Below are 23,547 nucleotides of genomic sequence, written 5' to 3'. Positions count from 1 at the left end.
AAAACTACAATGAGGTATCACCTGACACCAGTCAGAATGGCCATCATCAAAAAAGCTACAAACAATAAATGCTGGAGAGGGTGTGGAGAAAAGGGAACCCTCCTGCACTGTTGGTGGGACTGTAAATTGATGCAGCCACTATGGAGGTTCCTAAAAAACTAAAAATAGAACTACCATACGAGCCAGCAATCCCACTACTCGGCATATACCCTGAGAAAACCATAATTCAAAAAGAGTCATGTACCACAATGTTCACTGCAGCACTATTTACAATAGCCAGGACATGGAAGCAACCTAAGTGTCCACTGACAGATGAATGGATAAAGAAGATGTGGCACATATATACAATGCAATATTACTCAGCCATAAAAAGAAACGAAATTGAGTTATTTGTAGTGAGGTGGATGGACCTAGAGTCTGTCATACAGAGTGAAGTAAGTCAGAAAGAGAAAAACAAATACCGTATGCTAACACATATATATGGAATCTTAAAAAAAAAAAAAAGGTTCTTCAGAACCTAGGGGCAGGACAGGAATAAAGACACAGATGTAGAGAATGGACTTGAGGACATGGGGAGGGGGAAGGGTAAGCTGGGATGAAGTGAGAGAGTGGCATGGACATATATACACTACGAAATGTAAAATAGACAGCTAGTGGGAAGCAGCCGCATAGCACAGGGAGATCAGCTCGGTGCTTTGTGACCACCTAGAGGGATGGGATAGGGGTGGGAGGGAGACGCAAGAGTGAGGAGATATGGGGATATATGTATACGTATAGCTGATTCAGTTTGTTATAAAGCAGAAACTAACGCCATTGTAAAGCAATTATACTCCAATAAAGATGTTAAAAAAAAAAAAAAAGGAAGAAAGAAAAGTCTTAGGCAGGAGGGAGGATTCTACTACATCCAGAAGGCTGGATTGTGTTTGGATGAGTAGCAGAGAGAAATGGGAGCTACACAAAAATGAAACTGGAACAAGTTGGGTGTGTTTGGGGGCCTCAAAGTCTTATTGTTGAGGTGATGGAAACAGAAGAGTCGGCTGGATTGTGGAGAAGCGTGGGTAATCAGCTAAGAAAGATTTACTGTTATGTACAGTGGGCAGAGTATTCAAGACTTACCATGCTGCTGTAATATTTACTTCTGGGTTTTGTCTCCAGCTAGAGTGAGACCAGTGGAAATAAGGAAGTATGTCTGTCTATGTACTGTAGCTCCTAAGGAGACTAAACCCCTGATGAAGAAGGAAAACTCTAGCAGCAGATGGATTGGAACGTGGAGAGACTGGAAGCAGAGAGACAAGAGGCTATTCAAGTTCAGCCATGTGGTGATAGTGACCTTAAATCCAGATACATTCAGTCAGGGAATGAGTGTTTTCACCAGGCCCTATGTTAGGGGCCAGGGATGGAACGGTACCTGAGACAGTTCCCACAGGTTTCACTCTATTTGGGGATAACAGACACATGAGTAAATAACAGTCACAATGGTGTGGTAAGTGCTTTGGGGTCGGGGGCAGTGTGGACAGTCTTTGAGGAGCAAAAAGGAGCCGGGTTTAAGTCTGGTTGGTTGGGGAAGGCTTATTTAAAGAGGGACTTGGAATCTGAGACCTGAAGAATGGGTGAGGAGTCAGCTGGGTAAAGGGGGGTGGGGGGGGAGGCCGGAAGGTGAGAGAGAACAGGGTGCATTTAGGGATGGGGGCGGGGCACTGTGCACAGTGCTGTAAGCCAGGAGCACCAGAGCAGTGGGAGCCACTGGGGTGTGTAAGCAGGAAAGTGACATAGTCAAGTCGGCGTTCATAAAATTCACTAGAGTTGAAATTAGAACGGGTAGAGATAAGGATGTTTGGTAGAAATAGAGACGAGTTTGAAAACAAATCATGTTGACTTGAGGTACGGGTCTTCCGAATATGAGTGTCATGGCAATAGTGTAGCTGCTTTTAATAATAGCTCTATCAAGTCGGATCCAGCATAGGTCAGCAGAAGAAATGTGATACGGGGCAGGAGATCCGAAAGCTTTAGAAGAGCTGAATGGGCAAACAGGACAGTGAGACAACAGGAGGGAGCTGCTGCCACCTCTAGGGTAGGAGGTGGGAGTCCAGGTGCTGGGCCACCTGCAGAAGCTAGAACCACAGCAGAATCACAGCCACTGTACCCAGCCAGAGGGGTTAGGGGAGAGACACCCTGGCTTCTCTGCCCCCCTCTCTTCCAGCCTCCCACCAGTGCCTCCCATCGGCCAAACCTGACTGGAGGCCAGTAGACACGGAAGCTGGGAAACGTAGTTCACAAGAGCAGCTCCTGTTACACAGCACAGCAGAGGGAGGCGAAGAGTGGATCTGAGAGCAAGTAGGCAAGTGAAGGCCACGATATTCTATCACAAGCGTTCTCTTCCTAGTGCAATAAAGGCTCTCACAGATCCTGTACCCTCATATAACCTTGAGAATCCATCCACAAGTTCAAGAACGATTCAGGATAGAGTCAGGTGTTAGAGGGCCTAGCTTCTCACACTCTTTGTTTTCAAGTCGTAGTGTCACTTCACTTTGACACCATCCCTTGTTTTGGGTGGAGTCAGTGCTGATGGGGCCAAAGTTATAGGCTTGATTGTGGAGCAAAGCTCAAGTTCTGCAGGCGCATGCTGTCCTTCCCCCCTTTGCCGTCTTACAGACCGGGGACGTTTATTACAGGGGAGACTAGGAAAGAGAGGAGCAGGGGTCCAGTGCAGGCCCTCTTTCTCCTGGAAAACCAGGACAGAGTGTGTTCCGTGGAAGTGTGTGAAGGGAGAGGGCCGTAAAACCTAGCCATGTGAAAAGAATAGGTCTGGTGGCTTTTGCTCTGAGGGCTCTTCCCTTGCTAGGACCGTGGTGTTTCTAATTCAGCCCACACACTGAGCATATATACAATCTGGGGTTTCCCAAGAGTAAGTCTGTCCAGAAGCAATCTGTCTGCAGGACAAAGATATGTGTACCTGAGGCCTTCGCTTAAAACCATGAAAACTGGCTTTGCTCTATTTCTAGTTTCTCTCTCTTTGACAGGATGGTGATATTGTAGCTCCACTTATAACACCTCGAAAATTGGAGTGGAATTACACACATTCAGCCCAGAGTCCAGCTCACACCCGAGAAGCATCCAAATTCAAAGCCCAGCTTTTTCCAGATGACTCAGTGTGAATGTCTGCAATCAGTTGTTTACAAAAAGCGTCTCCGTCCTCCCCCCAACACAATTAATTAAGGGAATTTGATTACAGAGTTCTACAAATGTATTGACAACTAGTGCTTTTTATTTTATATTTTGAATGTACGCACATGCTAAGTCATTTCTATTTAGAGGAACAGGTATTAGGCAAACTTTATTACATGAGCTATGGAAAGCACTGCCTTGCCTATTTTTAATATTAATCAAAGCCTTTCTTCTTTAGCAGCCTGTTTTCTTAGAATAACCGGTCTTTTATGTACTTTGAACTCTTAGGACATATGATTGTTTTTTAAAAAATTTGGAAATTAGACAAAGGTGCACACTGGAATTTGCATTTGGGATTGTCACGAACAGCCACAGTTAAAAACAAAACGTAAAATCCTGCGCCCCTGAGGAGGCGCTCATCACCCCAGATTTGAAGAGAGCTCTCCTTGAGTGACTGGAATATTAGTGAAAGGCACCTACCCTCACCCTTTTAGCCCCGTGTAAGCTGCCATGTGGGATCAACAGTAGATGAGGGCCAGGAGGGGCTCCAGCGTTTTGATGACAGGCCTGATTGATTTGCTGAAAAGATCTGAGGGCTCTGGCCTCCTCTGAAGTGGGGCATAAAACTACCTTATAGGAGACCCCTAGCCCCAGTGGCAGAGGGATCCCCCAAACCAAGCTGTTCTCTGGGTCAGCTGTGGCTCTAGCCCGTGTTGGTTTCTTTCCTGAGTGCTCACTGCCCGAGCCCTGAGGGTTCTGCCATTGCCCAGCCTGGAGAAGGCAGCTTCCCTCCCACCTGCTCTCTGCATCTTGCTTGGGTGCTGATCAGAGGTCGTGACAGGAACCGTCCATCCTCAGGGCTCCTCAGAGCTGGGACTTCATTTTTGCTGGTAGCTGCCCGTGCAGAGATGAAGTGATTGCCCAGTGAACTCCAGGTTCCACTCTGTGTCTCTACACCACTGTGGTTGAGCAACGCTCCTGAACTGAGGGCTCTCCTCCCATATGCACATCCCCAGTGCTACAGAAATTCACCAAGAGCAAAGTCTGGAGTTAGAGCCAAAGCTGGTGGCTGCTAGAGGCAGGGCAGTGGGGAGTGTAGTCATGAGCCCCTAACATCTTGTGCTTCGACGCTCCCTTACAAAAGCCTGACACTCCCTGGCAGCCTGGGCCTGGGGAGCCAGCCCTGGCCCTGGGCAAGAGCAAGAGGGAGTGGGGAGGAACTCAGACCACAGGCCAGCGGATTATCCCCAGGGCCTTAGGAGTGCTGCACCTTCCACTGTATAACCAGGCTCTCTGCTGTAGACACTAGGGTGACAGGTATTTGGAATGTCTGCCGTTGTGCACTATCACCCCTCCCCCATCCCTCAGTAGATAAAGAGTTGACCCTAATTCATGGAGTAGTTAGAACCCTTCTCCTCTCCCACCACGGTGCTGTGTGGTGGGGATGTGGTCACACATGGGCTCATAGAAGCACAAGGAAAGTGGTCCGTGGTGCTGGGTCATGTCCTTTTTAACCAAGGTGCCTCTGAAATGTTCAGCAGGGAGAAGCATCCGTCCCAGACTCCATGTGCCCGGACCCAAGGTCAAGAATGTAATGTTTCTCTGCCAAGATTGTTTTATTTTTGCACCTCCTGCCTTTAAATCATTGTTTTACTCTGCAGTTTCGTGGTCTCAGTGTTGTATCGTTGTGCTCTCTGAGAAACAACTTGAATCTGTTTTGTTTGCATCTTTTGTTACATACCAGGCAGCTGCACTTTATGCTCTTTGCAACTGTTTTAATTATGGGAACCATGCGCCACTGACAAGGTTAAACTTTTCTTAAGAAACATCTTCACTATTTGTGTAAAAACGGAGACTTTAACAGCTTGGCCTCTGGAGTTGCTGCGCATGGTCACATTGAGAATGTAAATAGAACTGCAGGTTCAAGTGGCTGGTTACTTCATCTGGATGAGGGGAACAGCTGCAATAAAACCTCATGAATGTATCTCTATCTTGAAACCAACCGTGTCTTCCTTGACGACTTTCTCTCACACTTGTGTGCCCAGTTTTGACCCTTTTGTGCAAAAGAACTGTGTTTGGTCTAGGAATGCGCCCAGATGTTTCTTTATGCCTCAGCACTGTATTGGGTCTTCGAGAGGGGATAATATTAACAGGGCTTATGTTACTTGGTTTTCCTCATTCAGGAATGGCAAGTAATGGCCTGATAAAGAATCTTCTGGAAGGAGACAGGCACTAGCATGGGGAGGTATATGGATTTCTTTTTTTTTTAGTTTTTCTGAGCTCCTGTTTTGCCAGAAAACATATCCTTCCTCCTTTTTAACCTCCCTGAGGTTCCCATCTACAGAATTTCAAATTCTTTACCCAAATACGCATATTGTTCATTTGCTGCTTTCATATTTTCCTCGTGGAATTAAATAAGAAGAGATTTGCAAGCACCCGGTGGCACACTGGTGGCAGACAGAAAGCCCTCAATGTTCTGGGAAAAGAAGGATGCTACTGGAGTCTTTATTAATTTCACTGGTTGAGTCCTGGTGTCTGTGGCTTGACAATATTCTTTAAGTTAGAATAATGTCCAACACATATAGAGTAGAATCCCATTTTGTAAGATATATATATATATATCTCCTTGGAAAATTGTCTGGAAGGATATACATGAAATGTTAGTGTTCTGGGGGGTGGTTGAATTTTAGGCAACTTTAATTCTTTTATATCTTCTGGTTTTTCTACAATAAACATGTATTAACTGTATACTCTCTAAAAAGATCATTTTCCTGAGGGACTTTGTGCTGCTCGGGTGAGGTATAAGTGCTTTCACTCCTTCAAAGTCCCCTCTCCAGGAGAACATGGGCTGTGCCCATGCCTGTCTTGGTCCTCTGGCGACAGGAGGCTGGCTCAGAGCCACAGTCCACACTGGGACACTTCGCCATCTGTGTTTCGGACAGAATGGACTGCCCAGGGTGACGGAGGCCTCGTCAGCATCCGGGGGCAGATCCAAGCCCCTGTTGCCCCAGGAAGCTGCCCACCGGGGCATCAGCTCAGGACCCAGGCCTCTAGCTCCTTGATGCAGAACTGCTCCTGCCGGGCCAGCACCTCGTTGTTGAAGGTTGCACAGGGGTGGCTCCCCCCGTGATACAAGTCTCCATCCAACCACAGCCCAAAGTGGCCACTAAAGAGAGAGGAGAGTCTTGGCATCGCTCCCTCCTGGGTGCTGACACCTTTCGGACCTGCACCTGCGGTGCTTGGCTACACCGCGACCGCAGCCTCACTTCACCTTTGTCTCAGCTCCCCTTAAACCAATTTATCCTGATTGTTAGGGGCTCGCATGTTGTTCCCCACAGGGTTTGGAGCGTTTTTTGTTTTTTTCACAGTTCAATGATTTTGATAAATATATGCAGTGGTGCAACCATCACCACAATCCAGTTTTAGAACATTCAGAACGTTAAAGATGGCAATGCTTAACCAAAGGAGGGACTCGCGCAAGCGTGGAGTCTGAGCCCAAAACACGTCAGAGGGCATCCATTCTAATCCCCTCGTTTGCAGCAAACCTAGGCTGGAGCTGGGAAGTGGCTTACTGCAAATCAGCCATGGCTGGTGCGTTCTGTGTCGATCTGCCTCTCAGTGGAGGCTTTTTCAGGAAGTTGGGAGAGCAAAGAACTTGCCTGGTACTAAGCAAGCAATGCTTTCATCTGTACCCTCAGGATAAGAGTTATTCTGTCTGAACTTGCAGGTCATACCAGAGGCGAGACTAACCTTGTCTTCCTAATGCACTCCATCTCCCACCCCCAAGAGGCGCGCGCGCGCGTACACACGCACGCACGCACGCACGCATGCCGGGTTCCAGGCAGATGCCTGCCTTCCTCCAGTGAGTTGTGTGCCTACAGTCATGGAGCTGACAGGTAAACCTGAGGCTTGCCCATCCCTTGAATCTAGCTTCATCCAACCATAGGGAATGCTGTTTCCAAAGTTACACATAAATTCAGCCTAAGCTGTCACCAGCGTAACACTTCGGGGGAGAGTTCACGCCACCCTCTCCTCTCAATATTGACTTAGAGCAGGGTTTAGGGGGTTGGCTAGTGGACTGAGCAGGCCGCAGGAGCTGCTGAAGGGAGAGGCTTGAAGGTTAACCAGCAGCCTCCCCATCTTGTCTGGGGCAGCCTAGCTCAGCATTTCCGGACGGGAGAAGGGATCCGAGCACAGACCACCCCGACACTCGAGACTCGGGGAGGACTGAGACACGCACCTGCCACAGCCCATCATCAGTGAATCCAAGTCTCCTTTCAGGAAGAAAGAGTTGTTTCCTGTCCACTTGAAGACCTGTGATGATAGGAGAAACCTGCGGTCACTGGGTGAGTCCTGCCCTTGCACTTTGACTCTACACCACTGGGCGGCAGTGTTATGGAGGAAACAGAACCTCCAGGCCCCAACGAAGGCGCAGGAACTACTCTGGGCTCCAGTCTCCCTCGAGTTCATCTCCTCTTGCCCTCCAGTCTGAATTCCCACAGCCCCAATGCCCTTCTGTTCTAGGAATAGACCAGAACTCTCTGAGGCTTCCTGCGTCCAAAGCTGGAGAGAGGAGGCGGAAAGTCCAGGTCAGGAGCGGGGCCCTGATTCTACCCTTACTAACTGTTTCCTCCCCTCGCTGGAGGCAACATCAAGCCTGCACACTCCCCAGTGCTGCCTCACACCCAGTTCTTCAGCAAGTGTTGTGGGCCCCACCCCAAAGAGACACCCTGACTACCACCATTTCTGTCCCATCCGTCCCCGCCAGTCACTCCTCCCTGGATCACAGCCTCCTAATGGGTCTCAGCTTCCACTGTCTCCTGCCCAGAGCCCATGTCTGCGCTGCGGTCAGTGAACTATTCAAAATCCAATGGGTTATTAGCCCTCCTCTGCTAAAGCCCTCCAACGGCCCTGGAAATAAAATCCAACCGCTTACAACAGCCGAAAGCCCAGCCTGCTGTGCCCCCGATTTTCTCTCCTACCTCTTTTCCCCCTTAACAACTGCACTTCATCTCCCCTGGCCCTTCTGTCCCTGGGACACCTGAAGCTATTGCTGCTCTAGGGTCTTCATGCTTGCTGACCCCTCTGCCCAGGATGCTCTTCCCCCAGATCCTCAAATGGCCCACTTCTCATCTTTCAGCCCAAATGTCATCCCAGAGGAATTGAAAGTAGCCCTTCCTCCCAGGCCCTGTCCATGTGGCAATATGCCACTGCCTGCCCAGCTAACAGGTAAGCTCTGTGACGGCTGCCTTGATTCCGGCAGTATTCCTGAGACATGGTATAGATGTTTGTTGAATAAACAAATTATTCAAGGGTCAATTTAGCTAATAAAAAGATTTTTAAAAGGCTGCAAAAGTATAGCATATTATTGCCTGTAATTATTGCCCAAAATGCTCTGAGCAACCAAAGGGTGTCAAGCAAGAAAAGAGACCAATAAAAGATAAGCCCTGGGCTCAGAACAGGTGAGATAATATTAACAAGTGGCCACGAGAAGACAGAACCATTCAGCTCCTCCTCCACTTTCCTCAAGGAACATGACCTTCAGACTTGAAGGAGGAAGATAAAGTTTGCTGCAGAAAAAATTAAGGCCACGTTCATGGTGCTTCTTGGAAGAGCAGTGAAGGAACGGCTGGGAATTCATGCAGAACACAAGAGGTGCCAGAAGACCAAAGATGGGCAAAAATTAACCAATTTTTGAAAGGATGAGATTCCATAACAGTATCCCGGGAAGACTATAGTGATCCCCTGAAAACAATCATAAGTTCCTTTGAAGAATTTTTTTGGCACTTAGCACCAGGCACTGTTTAGTCACTGGAGAGAACAGCAAACATAACAGGCAAAAATTCCTGCCTCCTGGAATTCCCACTCTAGCGGCAGGAGGCGGGTAAATCGGTAAAATAAATGGTATATTAGGTGGCGACAAAAGCTAAGGGGAAAGAAGTAGAGAAGGGCAATAAGAATTTCTAGGGGCTGGAGTGTTACAAATTTAAAGCAGGCGGCCAGGGAGGGCCTTGCCGAGAGGGTGACATCTGAGCAGCATCCTGGAGGAAGTGAGAACCGACCCACATGGAGATCCTGTGGAGGGCACACTAGGTAGAGCAGTGTGTGCAAAGGCCCTGAGGTAGGAACAGGCCTGCCTGTTTAAGAACAAACCGACAGGTCTGTGTGGCTACAGCAGAGTGCAGGAGAGGGAAAGTAGCAGGAAATGACATCAGAGAGAGGCCAAGAGACGTAGGGACTTGTAGGTTATTGTAAAGACTTTGGCTTTTCTCTGAGGGAGAAAGGAAGCCATCGGCAGCTTGGAGCCCAGGAGTGACGTGCCCTGACTTACCTTTTAAAAGGCTCACTCCAGGTACTGTGATGACTGAAGGTGGAAGCATTAGGAGGCTATAGCAGGAACACAGGCAAGTAGTGATGGTGGCTTGAACCAGGGTGACAGCAAAGGACATGGTGAGAAGTGGTGGATTCTGGATAGCGATAGAAAGAGAAGGAAGAGCCATCAGGATTCACTGACAGCTCAGATGTAGGGTGTGAAAGAGGCGTTAAGAAGGGCTCCAAAATTTTTGGTCTCGACGGCAGAAAAGATAGAGGTGCCGTTAACTTTGTCAGGGAAGATGTCAGGGGGAACCGATTTTCTGGGAGAAAGTCAGGAGCTCAGCTTTGAACGTGTGAGACTTGAAACGCCATTTAGATCCAACTGGAGACACTGGGTAATGGTTGGATGTATGTGAGTGTGGAGTCCAGGGGAGAGGCCATCAGCACCTGGATGGCATGGAAAGCTGTGAGAATGGACGAGACCTCGAAGGAAAAGAGGATAGTCAGAGAAGAGATGACAACTAAAACCTGAGCTTGAGGACCCCATGATGTTAAAAGGTTGGGGAGATGAGGAGGAACCAGCAAAGGATTCTGCCAAGGAACTGTCGGAGCAGTAGGAGGAACCTTGTACAACTTGAGGATTCTAATAGGTGAACCCTGGAAGGCCAGCGGCGGGGACTAATATCCAGCATGGGTTTACTGTAAACAACTGTCCCCTCTCCTCTTCCCTGATAAGATTTCCAGGCTGGCGATGGAGGCAACACAGCAGATATGGTGTGTTTTGCCTTCGGCAAGGCAGTCAGTCCAAGCTTGTGATCTCCTTGTCATGCAACCAAATGCCTATGTTGTTGCATGTATCTGTAGGTGTCTTGCTCTGTGCATGGGACAGGGGTTTCTAATGGCAAACCAATGCACCTGAAACTAGTGCTTCGTCTATTTTGTGTTTCCACTCCATTCAACTCCCTTTTCCCTGTCTCCCTCTAGTAAAGCAGCTTGGCAAAACCCCAGTCGTGGTTGAACCCTCCCATCGCGCTCTCCGTGCTTGAACCTGAGGAGCTGAATTTTGCTAGAGAAGAGCACACACCGAAGTAAGTGGCCTTTGCATTCGCAGTCTCAGACCTCCAGTCAGCCCTGCCTAGCTGCCCTTCTGTTTCTCCAGCAGCTTCCCTTTCTACTCCTTCCATACCTCCTCTCCCCTCAACCTTCACACCCTCCTCTCCATCCTCACCCTTAGCTGATGGCCTTACCCGACACTGCCTAAGAAAATATAAGCCACTGGGCATGTCTGTCTTCATCTTCCTACCCCCACACCCACAGGGCTACCTGCACTTGGACCAGTTTTGTCTTTCCAGCCTGTATCTGCTGAGCGACACACCTCCTCTCAAGCCAGTCAGTGGTTGCCAGGAACTGAGCACTTTTTAAATGAAGGGGGATGCTCAGCCTGCCACTGCCCTGCTGTACTCCCTCTGTGAAAAGATGGAAGGACACCAGGCACCCAGCACGGGGGATGGAGCTGGGGGCCACTGGGACCCCGGGTTCTTTGTCCTGCCATGGATCCCGCTCCCCGCCTGGAAGGTTAAGAACATCACCTTCAGCTGTGGAGAGAAGGAGAAGAGGAACGTCTCGCCAGTACCGTAGAAGCCTTTGCTGAGTCGAATAGCCGAGGAGGAGAAGGCCCCAAACATCTGGAAAGAAGAGTTTGCAGTTTGCCGCTGGAAGGGAGCTGGAGGTCCACTGGCAGCACCACCCTTCAGGCTTGGTAACATAGGCCCGTCCTAGAGAGGCTCCTGGGGAGCCTGGGGCAGAGCTGGGGGATAGAGAGGCCCTCGGGGGCCCATCGACATGCATCCCTTCCACTAACACTCCCAGCACGGCTCACCTGGCCATCCTGGTCCCTCAACACCAGCAGCACCGGCCCGCTGTGGCCCTCCATCTGCCTGTACAGGCTCCGCAGACTGAAGCCGTCCCTCGACGTGCAAAAGGCCAGACTCCAGGAGTGTCCAGCGACTCTCGGGGGGAGGTGGAGGCTGATCTAAGGGACAGAACTGGAGGTGAGTAAGGGTTCCCGGTCCTCCCACCCTCCTCGCCCCGTATCCTTCGTGTCCCAGGAGGACTGAGGTTGAACAGCCACCACTCACCCAAGCATGGTGCTTTTCAGGTTACAGAGTACTGTACTGTTTCCAGGGGACTTTCACGCCAATTAGCAGGAACCCTCAGAGAGAGGGATTAGTATTCCCATTTTATAGATGAGGCAGCTGAGGCTCAGGGAGGTGAAGCAACATGCCTGAAGCCCACATGGGGAGTAAGTGGCAGAGCCAGGATTTGAACCCAGGTCAGAGGGGTCACCTTGGCCCCCAGCAGCCAGAGAATAGATGAGACGCTGAACCCTTCCTCCTAATCCCCCCATCTCATCCTCCCACCCCCACCCCAGCTTTGGCATCAATTCCCAAGGACTAGATTAGTTCACTATATCCTTAACCTCCTGGCCCAGGGAAGAAGGCGGTGCTAGGATTACTGGATCATTTTACAAGAAAGGAAGAAAAGCCCAGAGAGGAGAAGTGATTTGCCCAAGGTGACACAGTGAGCAGAGGACAGAGCAGGAGTGACCCTGGGTGTCCTTGGGCCTGTCTGGGGTGGGGCAGGAGGGTGGGACCCTCAGGCTCAGGGCTGAAATCTTTGTACCATGGACTGTGCCCGAACCTGCCTCATCTCCGAGGCTCCCAGAACCTGGCTGGCTTCTGCCAGCTGGGGCTCCACTGGATCTTCCGGAGCACGAGCTGGGGCTGGGGCTGTCTCCTCCTCCTTTTCCTCACCCTCCTCCCCAGACAGAGCGTCCTCCACCTGGCTGGGCTGTGGAGACACAAAGAGGCCTGGTGAGTGGAGGGACAAGGAGACACCAGCTTCCACATGTCCAGAGCCTGAGAGCCCCGGCCACCTCATCGCCCCGGCCCAGGCCCCTGCAGCCACGAGCGCAGCCAGAGGAAGCAAGCGTCAGCGACAGACCAGGCCCCGCCCCCGCCTCCAGCCAGCTCCCTCCCTGGCCCCTGCCAGCCATGCCCATCCGATGTGGCCGTGGGCCCTGCGGTTTGTCTGCCTGGTTTCTCTGGATCCGGAGTGGATGCCAGGGATTGCGTTCTAAGCTTGTGGGCAGGAGAGAAGGGCAGATGACAGCCCAGCTCTGGGAGCCGCAGCTGTGCCTTTGTACATGAAATAACGATAATAATAATAACAACAGTAGTGGCTGACGTATACGATATACAGCACACACGTGACTGGGCCTGTGTGAAATGCCTGCTGTGCGTGATCTCTCTGAATTTTCCCAAGAATTCTAAGAAAAATGTGCTGCTTTTTCTTCCTTTTGGCCACATACTCTGTGGCTTGTGGGATCTCATTTCCCCGACCAGGGATTGAACCCTGGCCGCGGCAGTGAGAGCGCCGAGTCCCAGCCACTGGAGTGCCAGGGAACTCCCGAGAATGTGCTTCTTACTACGCCCATTTTACAAAGGAAGAAAGAAGGCCCTTTCGGCCAGTGAAACGACGCATGTAGTCATAGGTGAGACAGCGTGCAGGTTCACAGATTCATATAAAATGCACATTTGTCTGTGTGAATGTGTGTGGTGTGTTGGCTTAAAATAGAGTTGTGTAGGCAAATCAGTGTGAGAAGGTGTTGAGTGCAACTTCGTGTGTTACCTGTCAATGTGTTTGTGAGTGTGAGTTGGGATTGTGTAAATATATGTGTGTGTCAGTGGGCATGTATGGTGGTGTCTTCATTCACTCAGTCATTCATTCACTCCACTGAGCTCCCACTCTGTACCAGAGTGTGTGTGTGTGTGTGTGTGTGTGTGTGTGTATGCACACCTGCACACAATGACTTCGGGGCTTTTCATCAGGAGAGACTTCCTCAAGGACTTCCCTGCTGGCGCAGTGGTTAAGAATCCACCTGCCGGGCTTCCCTGGTGGCGCAGTGGTTGAGAGTCCGTAAACCAGCAGGGGGTACTCCATTAAAAGGAAAAAAAAAAAAAGACAGACTTCCTCGAGAAGGAGAGAAGGACAGGAAACTGCTTTCCTATTCTCCAGGTTCAGGCCTAGGGAGGGCGTCCTAGCTGTGCGGGCTTCTGGATAGAGCTCCATCTGGCACCCACTCCAGGGAGGAAGGGATGGAGACAGTGGTCTGTGCTTCGTGAGGGTCTTGGGACCATGGGGCTGGGCGCTAAGGCCCCAGGTTCCTGAGTCCTTGCTCTGAACCCTGGGCCAGCTGAGGAGGGGCTTGGAAGGGAGACACCAGCCTGTATCCAATCCTGGCCCAGACCCCCTCTTCCCCGCCTTTCCTGACCAACCCCCAGCCCAAGCTGGCCCCTTACCAGCCGAGTGTAACGCCAGCGGAGACCTTTCATTCTTCTGTCCGAGCCCAGCTGAGGGCAGTAAGCGAGCCCCCAGCCGTGCTGAGGGAGGCAGCACCGCTTGGTGAGGCCTAAAGATGAGAGGGAGAAACCTGGGGCACACCCGGCTGGCTCCACGCCCATCCGCCTACCCTTTGCTCCCTCTCATCTGTCATTCACCTGTCATTCCCGGACCAGTATGTCACTGGGTGGGTCTGTGAGGTCAGCTACGCTGGGCATTCAAGGCTGCACTTGTAGTTAGCAATTAACACATTAGCCGTAGATTCTAGCTGTGATTCCCTTCTACCTCCTTGCCCTTCTGGCAGCCTGGCCCATGGACTGTAGCCTTTGGGCAGATGCCTGAGCCCCCAGACTGGGGGTCTGGGGCCTCTGCTTCCCTGTATGACCTTGCACAGGTCCCTTGCACCCCTGGGTTTCCCCACATGTAACATTGTAGCACTGTTACATGTTTCCCCACGTGTAACATATTACACTGTTTCCCCTCTGGTTTCTCTGAGACCAGATTATTTCAGAGGCCCTCACAAGACTGACAGCCTGCAATTCAGTTTCCTCTCAAAGCTTGAAAGGGGCCAAGCTAGACCACAAGAACAGATATTGAAAACAAAAAAAGTCATTTTTCTAATTAAAAAAGCAATACATGTTTACTATAGAAAATTTGAGGAATTTAGAAAAGAATAAAGAAAAATACAAAAATATTCATAATTCCACCTCTCAGAGATAAACTCTCAACCCCAAGGGTATTTTTTCCCATCTTTTATATTTATTTCATATATAAGTATATACACACATTTATAAATACATCATACTGTGTATCATTTTATAAAGTGCTTTTTCAAACTTAACAAATGAAAAATTTCCAGTTACATTCAGTACCCTTTGAACACATGATTTGTAATGGCTGCTTATTATTTCATCACAGGATGTACATCATTTCTCAAATGTCTGACATTTTGTTTGCTTCTAATTTTCTGTGATTATAAGCAAAACTGTAATGAACCTCCTTATTCATAAATCTGATGAGATCCTTTATGATAAATTTCAAAAGTTGAATAATGGATCAAAGGGCATCCCCATATTCTTTTTTTTTTTTTTATTCCCCACACACCACGCAGCATGTGGGATCTTAGTTCCCCGACCAGGGATCGAAACAGGGAAGCACGGAGTCCCAACCACTGGACTACCAGGCCAGTCCCCATTCACACATTATTGATAAATGTTCCAACAGGGCTTCCCAGTGCTTAAGGCTGACCCATGTCCAGATATCCTTCCGGAATCTCAGGACAATATCGTTCTGATCATCACGCTTTACACCCTTAAACTGCAGATAAGGAAACTGCCGCTCAGAAAGTGGAAGGGACTAACCACAGCCACATGATAGGGTAACACAGTCATTAAGAGCACAGACTCTGGAGTCAGGGAGTTTAAATCCCGGTTTTTGCCACTTCCTTGCTGCGTGACGTTGGGCAAGTTACTTAACATCTTTGTGCTTCAGTCTCCCTACCTGTAAACTACTAATACCTATCTACCTGATGGGGCTGTGGTAAGAGTAAATGAAGATAATGCCTGAAGAACAAGGATGCTGAGCCAGACCTCCGTCATCCTGTTCACAGTTCCTGGTGTTTGTTGAGCACTGAACAAATGACAGTGCTATGGCTATCCCCCGACATTGCCCCTTTGCGAGATTCAGGGCTCAAGTCCCGGACAAATAGCCATTCAGTCTCCACCCGGGCACCTCTGGGGCAGACAGTCACTCAGTCACTTGCAGGGGTGAGTAGCTCAGTGGAGAAGGGAAAGGCAGGAACCGTGGAAGAATGTACTCACCCTGCCGAGTCTCAGCCTCAGGTGACCTCCTCCAGCCTGTCCAGCCCGATGGCTTCCCTAGTGCACCTGCTGGATCCCACAGAGAAGGGGCCACTTCCAGAACTGACCCTGTCCACCTGGCGGTCTGTACAAAGCAGTTTTAGCTCTGCACCCTGGTCCCCCAGCGGGCAGCTGGCACCTCTGCCCCAGCCGGGCTCCAGCCCTCTTCCCAGCTCTTATACCTGCCCAGAGGGTGGCAGGCCTTGGCCCCGAGCCTGCTCCGGTTCCAGCTGGAAAGGCCTGGCAGTCATTGTCGTTCATCAGAAACTCAAATCCCACAAACAAGACCTTGTCACCTCAGGCCCCCAGTTCTGCCACCACCAGCCCAAAGAGGTGGAGTTTACTCAGCTCCTTGTCTCTAACCTGGAGCCTCTCACCCACAGCTACTAGGTGCCACGTGGTGCCTGAAGCCCATCACATAAGGCGCTTCCTTAAGGGGTGCAAGTGTCCAGGAAAGGGTCCTTCCGTGGGGTCCCCGCCAATCACCGTGTGCTGCAGGGGAGGCCCGGGACGGGGAGGTGAGAAGAGGCAGCCTTGCTGGTTTCCCACTCTCACACGGGGTGCTGATTCTTTCCTCATTGGCCTGTCGTGCCATGGGGTGAGGTCATGTCCAGGAAGCCCCAGCGTCTGGCATACAGTAGGCACACTGTCAGTGGGGTACTTCTCTATCCCTGGCTCATGGTGGGGCTTCAGTGAATGCTGTTGTTGAAACACAGAACCTCAAATTTGGAAGGGGCTTCAGCCAGTCCCAGAACAAGCGGCCTCCAGCCAGGGCAGGAACTCCTGAAAAAATATGCCCACCAAGGGTCCCCCAGCGTGTTGGGTGGGTAAGCCCACTCTCTCGGGTGGCTCACTCCAGCTTCACAGGTCTGAAAGAGACACCCTCCTGCTGGCCTTGGTGGAAAAGACTCGGGTCCCCAGATCCTCTCCCCATGACCAGGTCTCCTGGGGCAATGCCCGCTCCGGGAAGGTGGGATACCAAAAGGACTTGTGTTATGGGGAAAACATGCAAGTGAGGAGCCCTGTTGCTACCTCAAACATGGCTGTTGCTATATGTGTTTGAACTGTCAACAGCTCGGGGGTCACACGTCTGGCCTTCCCTTTTCTCAGGGCCCCTCTCTCAAATCTATTTCCTCCACACTCAATTCCCGAACCTTTGGGCACTTTGGGAGGCCAGTGAGATGTGCCTTGCTGTCCCATTCTTCATCCTCAAGTCTAGGAATGTGACCTGGCAGGAAAGCCAGTTGCCCCTAAAAAGCTTCCACGATGAGATTCTAGGCACCAGCGTGTTGAATGTCCCAGCTCTGCCTTGCAGCCTGTCTTGTCCTTTCTCCACCAGACCACAGGCCGCCTCTCTGAGAATTGCAACAGTCAGAGCCAGGAAACAATTTCCATGTCCAGTAAAAGGGGAAAAGTTTAAGCGACCCATGGAATATCCCCTCTGTGGATTATTTCTAAGTATTAAAAGTGATGTTTGCCAAGAGTTCATAAATGCATGGGGAAATGCTTCTGCTACTCTGTAAAGTGAAAAAAGCTGGATATAAAACTGGATAGGCGGCACAGTTTCAGCTCTGTGCTTTGCTGAGTCGACTGGCTTCACTCTGACCCTCGGATGGGTGCATGACACACCCCTTCACACATCCTGAGAGGTCTGATTTCTTCTCTGATCGCTGTGACAGACGGTCTTTGCCCTCCTCACACAAGCTCCACTCCTTCGGCTGCTCGCTTAGCCGGCAACTTTATTCTTCACCGAGAAAACAGAAGCCATCAGTCACTCCCTCACCTTCCCGACAGACCCACCTGCATCTCACCCATCTCTTCCGCCTTCCCTCCAGGACAACGGAGGAAGGGCACCTGCTGCTTTCAAAAGCCAGTCCCCTGGGCCTCCCTGGCTCTGTCGCGCTCCGCTTCTCCTGCCCGGCTTCTCTCAGCCTCACCCATCTCTCGCCTGCCCCTCTCGACACAACTGTCCCCGCCACGACTGCTCTATCCTCTTCTCCCTACACTCCACCTCTACCTCTTCTTCGCTCTTCAACCCCCTGCCTTTGGCATCTGTCCCTACCACGCCTGCTCTTGCAAGGTCCCCAGCAGCTTCCGTGTCGCCCTAGGAAGGAGACACTGCTCTCATCTTCCTTCAGCTCCTATGCCGCTTGACAGAGCGATTCTCCCAGACAACACGCTGTCTTCATTTCCCTCCGCCCTCATCGGCCACTCCCTCTCTGTCTTTTGTGGCTGGCTTCTCCTCTCTTAACCACTTTCTAGAACCAGGAATTCCCCCCCACCTTTTTTTTTTTCAATTTTCTACTTTATGGAAGAAATAATACATGGATACAGTTTTATTTAATAAGATTCAAACAATTCATGATAGATGTTTTGGGAGCAATTATTAAAGGCCCTCTTCATCTGTCCTCTCCCAATCTCATCCACTTCTAGAGGTAACAACTATCAATCTTTTTTTTTTTTAATTTTTAAATTTTATTTTATTTTTTAAATTGAAGTATACTTGATTACAACATTATATAAGTTACAGGTGTACAGAATAATGATTCACAATTTTTAAAGGTTATACTCCATTTATAGCTATTGTAAAATATTGGCTATAGCGGAGCGGCTGGGCCCGTGAGCCATGGCCGCTGAGCCTGCGCGTCCAGAGCCTGTGCTCCGCAACGGGAGAGGCCACAGCAGTGAGAGGCCCACGTACCGCAAAAAAAAAAAAAACAATTGGCTATATTCCCTGTATTGTACAATATGTCCTTGTAGCTTATTTTATACAGAATAGTTTGTACCCCATACTCCCCTACCCCTATGTTGCCCCTCCCTCCTTCACTCTCCCCACTGGTAACCACTAGTTTGTTCTCTGTATCTGTGATAGAACCAGAAATTCTTTATTTTATTTTATTTATTTTCAATATTTTATTTTATTTTATTATACAGCAGGTTCTTATTAGTTACCTATTTTATACATATTAGTGTATATATGTCAATCCCAATCTCCCAATTCATCCCACCACCACCCCCCTGCCTGCTTTCCCCACTTGGTGTCCATACATTTGTTCTCTACATCTGTGTCTCTATTTCTGCCTTGCAAACCGGTTCATCTGTACCATTTTTCTAGATCCCACATATATGTGTTAAGATACAATATTTGTTTTTCTCTTTCTGACTTACTTCACTCTGTATGACAGGCTCTAGGTCCATCCATGTCTCTACAAATGACCCAATTTTGTAGAACCAGGAATTCTTAACTTCCTGGTTTTTCTTCTCTCTGTAGACCCTTTCTCTATGTGACCCTATCTGGTCTCATGGATTTAAATATTGTCTAAATGCGGATGACTCTTCATGACTCCGGACTAACTGCTACCCTGGGCTCCACACTCATAGGTCTCTTGCCTATATGACTTGGATGTCTCCACAGACATCTCAAACTGATAGGGTCCAGAAAGAACTCTCCATTTCCCCCTCTAAACCTGGTCTCTCTACCCCCGACCACGTTTAAGCTGTTTTCCCTGTCTTGTTAAATGACACTGTCACTCATCCTGTAACGAAAGCCAGTAACCTGGGAGTTGAACTTGACTTCATTTCTCTGATTCCTCACCTCCAACCAAGGGTGTCTAACTCTTCAAAGCTCCAGAACAGATCTCAAAACTACCCCTCTTCTTCCCTCTCCACTGCCTCCACCCTCATCCAAGCCACCGTTACCTCTCAGAGGCTGGTTCAATAGGCCCTTTACCCATCTTCTAGCATCTTCTTGCCATCAGCTAGAGTGATCTATTTAAAACACAAATTAGATTACATCTCACCCCTGCTTACTCCAAAGTCCCCGGTGGCTTGTCACTCGTCACTTGTCCCCGGGCTTCCCTGGTGGCACAGTGGTTAAGAATCTGCCTGCCAATGCAGGGGACATGGGTTCGAGCCCTGGTCCAGGAAGATCCCACATGCCACAGAGCAACTAAGCCCGTGTGCCACAACTACTGAGCCTGTGCTCTAGAGCCCACGAGCCACAACTACTGAGCCCGTGTGCCACAACTACTGAAGCCTGCACACCTAGATCCCGTGCTCCGCAAGAGGAGAAGCCACCGCAATGAGAAGCCCGCACGCTACAACGAAGAGTAGCCCCCGTTTACTGCAACTAGAGAAAGCTGCACAGCAACGAAACCTCAATGGAGCCAAAAATAAACAAAAATTTAAATATATAAAAGATATTTTAAAAACAAACAAACAATAAAGCCCTGCCCAGGGCTGCTGAGGCTCCCGCTGTCCAGTCCTGCTCTGTTTTGTCCTTCCTCTATCACCCATCAAGTGCCAGTCATTCTGACCTTCTTACTTCCTTGAACATCTATCAAGCTTGTTCCTCCTTCAGGCTTCGCCCTTGCTGTTCTCTCTGCCTGGAATTATCTTATTCTGGCTCTTTGAATAACTCAGTTTAAAGGTCACCTCCTAAGAGAGGCCTCCCTGACTACCCTATTTAAAGCAGGTTCTGGGACTTCCCTGGTGGCCCAGTGGTTAAGAATCCATGCTTCCACTGCAGAGGGCATGGGTTCAAACCCTGGTCAGGGAACTAAGATCCTTCCCGCATGCCACGTGGTACGGCCAAAAACAACAACAACAACAAAGGCAGGTTTCCCTACTAATTCTTCTAATTCTCCTTCAGCCAGTGGTTTGTATAAGGAATATAACCTTTATTTTTTTTTTAAATCACCTCCTCTTTGGAGCCTTCTAGGATTTACTCTCCATTCAGTTTCCATCATGTTGGTCAGTTTAGCCCCTTGCATGGGAGAACATAAACTGTTTTTCCGCTGGGTGATCAGCATCTTCATTTTGTACAATCTGATATATAATTCTTACAATCATTTAACGCTTCATGCCTTCTGGAGTAGAGCTTCACATGGCACACGCTGTGTGCCTGAGCTGGACACCACCCAACAGTGCAGCACAACAGGCTCTGAAGCTGGATGGCCCTGGGTTCCAATCAACCCCAGCCCTGCCACTTCCAAGCTGTATGACCTTGAACAAGCATTCCAGTTATCCATTGCTGCGTAACAAACTACCCCCTAAATTAGTGGCTTAGAACAACAATATTTTGCAGTTTGGGACAGCTCATTTCTGCTCCACTTGGCATCAGCTGGGGCAGCTCCAAGGCTAGGGGCTGAATCATATGAAAGTTCCTTCTCTCACATGTCCGGGGCTTAGCGGGGACCGGAGCTGGAGTTGTTGGCTGGAGCACCTTCACGTGGCCTCTGCATGAGGCCTGGGTTTACTCCCAACATGGTGGCTGCGTCCCAAGGGAGAGTGGATTGAGAGAGAGACAGTGAGACAGAGACTGAGAGACACAGAGAAACAGAGGGCAGAGAGAAACTGAGCTGTAAGAGCCATATTGCCTTTTATGACCTAGCTTCACACTGTCGCTTCTGCCATTCTCTATTGGTTGAGGCAGTCACAAACGTCTGCTCAGGTTCAAGGAGAGGGAACATAGACCACGTCACTCAACTGGAAGAGTGTCAATGCCACACTGTAAAAAAGAATAATTGGGATGAGCTATATATTGCTGAGCCTATCTTTGGAAAATATAATCAGCCACAAGAAGTTCCTACCCTTTCTGAGATCCTCTGCTGGAGCGTTGAGCACACAGCCTGGCATGAGTGCCCAGGGCTCAGGAAAACCCAGGTGGCCTCCCCGCCTGTGTGGAGCCAATTCTGGGCCCCTGGCTAGTCTTACTCCTTTCGCTGTTGCCCTGGACTGACCTGAGTCCAGAGCCTCACCTTGACCCAACCCCTGGGCCCCTCCCCACCAGGGCCTTGCTGCTCCCCGGGCTCTTCTGGGGCTGCAATGTAGATTCATGGCTCCCCAAATCCGAAGACCTTCAAAGCAGGAAGGGTCATCAGCCCCCTGCTCAGCCTTGAGTGTTGGGACCCAGTCAGGGTTTGTGGTAGAGCCAGGACTCGGGCCCAGGCCCACATGGGGAGATCCAGGCCACCGCTGGTGTGGCCATGGGTGTGTCAGGAGTGGCTGAGCAGCCTGCTCTATGTAGCACATCCCCTGCTGGGATTCCCACCATCCAACATCTCCAAGCCCACGTTCTGCATAGATGGAGAAACTGAAGTTCAGAGAGGGTAAACAATTTCCGAGAGCCACACAGCATCTCTCTGTGCCAGGCCAGAACCAGTCTACAAGAAACGGGGACATCAGAGCTAGAAGGACCCTGTCATCTGTTACATCAGACTAAACTAAGTGGCGTCTTCTGAGGCCCGGGAAGCAGGAGGGCTTACCCTGGCCCTTGCCCCTGTGAAATGCCATGCCACCCTGTTTGTGGTGAGTCTATTGTGGCTCATCTCCTCCCTTTACTGTGTGCTCCATGAGGTCAGGAACTCACCATTGACAAGTCCACCACTGTGTCCCTCAGGGTCCCGCCTGGTGCCTGAGGACTGGGTGAGTGGACAGTTAGTGGGGGCAGGGGAGCAGGTGCCTTGCCAGGATGGGGGTGGAAATGCCCCTGAAGAAGTGTTTGCAGAGAACCTGCTGAGTGGCCCTGTTCCTTACCTGGCTCCGTGGGGGGCACCCAGAGGAAGGATCCGAGGATAGAGGGGGCACTTACACACCTAGACACACCTAGATGGGGATGAAGCCGTGCCTCACTGGGAGAGGGCATACCCCAAGGGTGTATTCACCGCTGCGGGGCAGGTGGCACAGAAACAGTGGACCGGGGCCAGCTGTGTGTCAAGGGCAGGAGGAGGTGAAGCAACAGGTTTGGGGGAAGAGGAAGAGGAGGGAAAGAGAGAAATAGAAACGGAAGGAGGAAAGGGGGAGAAGGAGGAGGAAAAGGAAAGGAAGGGGAATAGAGGGAGGAAGAAGAGGCTGCAGACCGGTAAACACCAGCCTTGCCCCCTAAGCCCGCCAGGGGGTGCTACCCGGAGAGTGAGCGCCTGCCTGCCGGGCAGCCAAAGGACTTCAAGTGGCTCTGCCCAGCTGCTGCTCGGTGGCGATGGGAAGTAGCAGCGAGGAGCGGGGGCGGGGAAGGCGTGACAGACACAAGGGAAAATCAACAACACAGGAGCACAGTTCTGGAAGGAAAGAAACGACACCCACAAGAGCCGGGGCTCCGGGGTTATCCGGAGTTGTTCCTGTGGGGGACGTGTGGGGATCAGGGCAACCGTGTCCAGCTCGGACCAGCCCCCACGGGAGCCAAAACCTATTCCCAAAGCATGCGCTGGTCTGACTCCTGAGAACGGGTCGCCTCCATTTTAGCCCCGCAGAACCTCAGACCGGGGTCAGGGGAGGAGGGAGTATGCCTGGGATCACAAGTCGCTCACGGCGTGCAGAGCCGGGCATGCACCCAGGGCCCGACGCTCCCCACGACTGTGAGAGGGAAGCCAAGCCAGAAGATGCGGAGCACGCCCTGGAGGCGCGAGGTCTGGCTTCCATCCCGGTTCTGCCGCTAACCGTGGGCTGATCGCCTGTCTTCCCTTGGCTTCAGTTTACCCATCTGTACATTGGGATAATCGGTCTTGCTCTGCGAGGTTCAGGGGGGCGGAGTTCGCGCACGCTCTGCACAGCCTCGAGGGGCGAGGTGTTCGGCGTGTATATGGATGCTGGCTCCCGCCATCTGAGGTCCACCCGGCCTCTACCTAGGAGTCCCCCCTCTCGCCGCTCGCGCGACCCCTGCGCGGACGAGGGGAGCAGGGGCGCCTCCGCCGGGTGCGTTCTCCAGGCCAGCAGGGGAGGGGGCGGCGGCGGAGCGGAGGGGAAGGGAGTCCGGGCCACAGCGGCCCCGGCCCGCCTGACCCTCGAGGGGGTCGCTGTTGCTTCGCAG

General features: G+C 50.7%; 2 protein-coding genes across 14 annotated transcripts in view; one reads left to right on the top strand and one right to left on the bottom strand.

The window, feature by feature from the left end:
* The window catches only part of SAMHD1 (SAM and HD domain containing deoxynucleoside triphosphate triphosphohydrolase 1), a 65,621-nt gene extending 54,688 nt beyond the window's left edge, over positions 1-10,933 (top strand). For 3 of the 7 annotated variants that reach the window (XM_024743144.1, XM_024743143.1, XM_024743138.1), the window contains one exon: positions 3,021-5,155. In XM_024743144.1, coding sequence (XP_024598912.1) covers positions 3,021-3,155 — 135 coding nt within the window. In that variant the 3' untranslated portion in view covers positions 3,156-5,155. Of the gene's footprint in view, positions 1-1,155; positions 2,339-3,020; positions 5,156-6,892; positions 7,264-7,319; positions 7,512-7,689; positions 7,755-8,305; positions 8,395-10,464; positions 10,569-10,797 lie in introns of those variants that run through there. The other 4 variants (XR_003003011.1, XM_024743139.1, XM_024743141.1 and 1 more) reach the window with 4 other exon arrangements.
* TLDC2 (TBC/LysM-associated domain containing 2) lies at positions 3,246-17,372 on the bottom strand. Of its 7 annotated transcripts, XM_024743148.1 has the most exons (8): positions 15,702-17,372; positions 13,842-13,951; positions 12,163-12,330; positions 11,360-11,512; positions 11,070-11,165; positions 9,497-9,632; positions 7,406-7,479; positions 3,246-6,331 (listed from the first exon to the last, which is right to left on the bottom strand). In XM_024743148.1, exons 2-8 carry the CDS (start codon positions 13,872-13,874, stop codon positions 5,852-5,854), a joined length of 1,140 nt encoding a protein of 379 aa, XP_024598916.1. In that variant the 5' UTR covers positions 13,875-13,951; positions 15,702-17,372; the 3' UTR covers positions 3,246-5,851. The 7 variants fall into 7 exon arrangements, with proteins under 7 accessions (XP_024598916.1, XP_024598918.1, XP_024598913.1 ...); XM_024743150.1 differs by lacking the exon at positions 13,842-13,951 and having other exon boundaries at positions 15,702-17,369; XM_024743145.1 differs by lacking the exon at positions 15,702-17,372 and having other exon boundaries at positions 13,842-15,695.
* Between the last annotated feature and the right edge of the window lie 6,175 nt (positions 17,373-23,547).

This window comes from Neophocaena asiaeorientalis, unplaced genomic scaffold (genome assembly GCF_003031525.2).
Source record: "Neophocaena asiaeorientalis asiaeorientalis breed wild unplaced genomic scaffold, Neophocaena_asiaeorientalis_V1.1 scaffold82, whole genome shotgun sequence".
NCBI lineage: Eukaryota > Metazoa > Chordata > Mammalia > Artiodactyla > Phocoenidae > Neophocaena > Neophocaena asiaeorientalis.
Note: the sequence above shows the minus strand (reverse complement) of the source record. Positions and strands in the feature narration are given on the sequence as shown.

Coding starts and splice junctions, on each gene's coding strand:
- TLDC2 (XM_024743145.1), bottom strand. CDS start 14,003: ATGGGCGTGGAGCCAGCCGGGTGTGCCCCAGGTTTCTCCCTCTCATCT. Junction 11,513..12,162: donor AGGTTCGGGCACAGTCCATG/GTACAAAGATTT, acceptor TCTGTCCCTTAG/ATCAGCCTCCACCTCCCCCC. Junction 6,332..7,405: donor CTGATGATGGGCTGTGGCAG/GTGCGTGTCTCA, acceptor CTCTCTCTTTAG/TGGCCACTTTGGGCTGTGGT.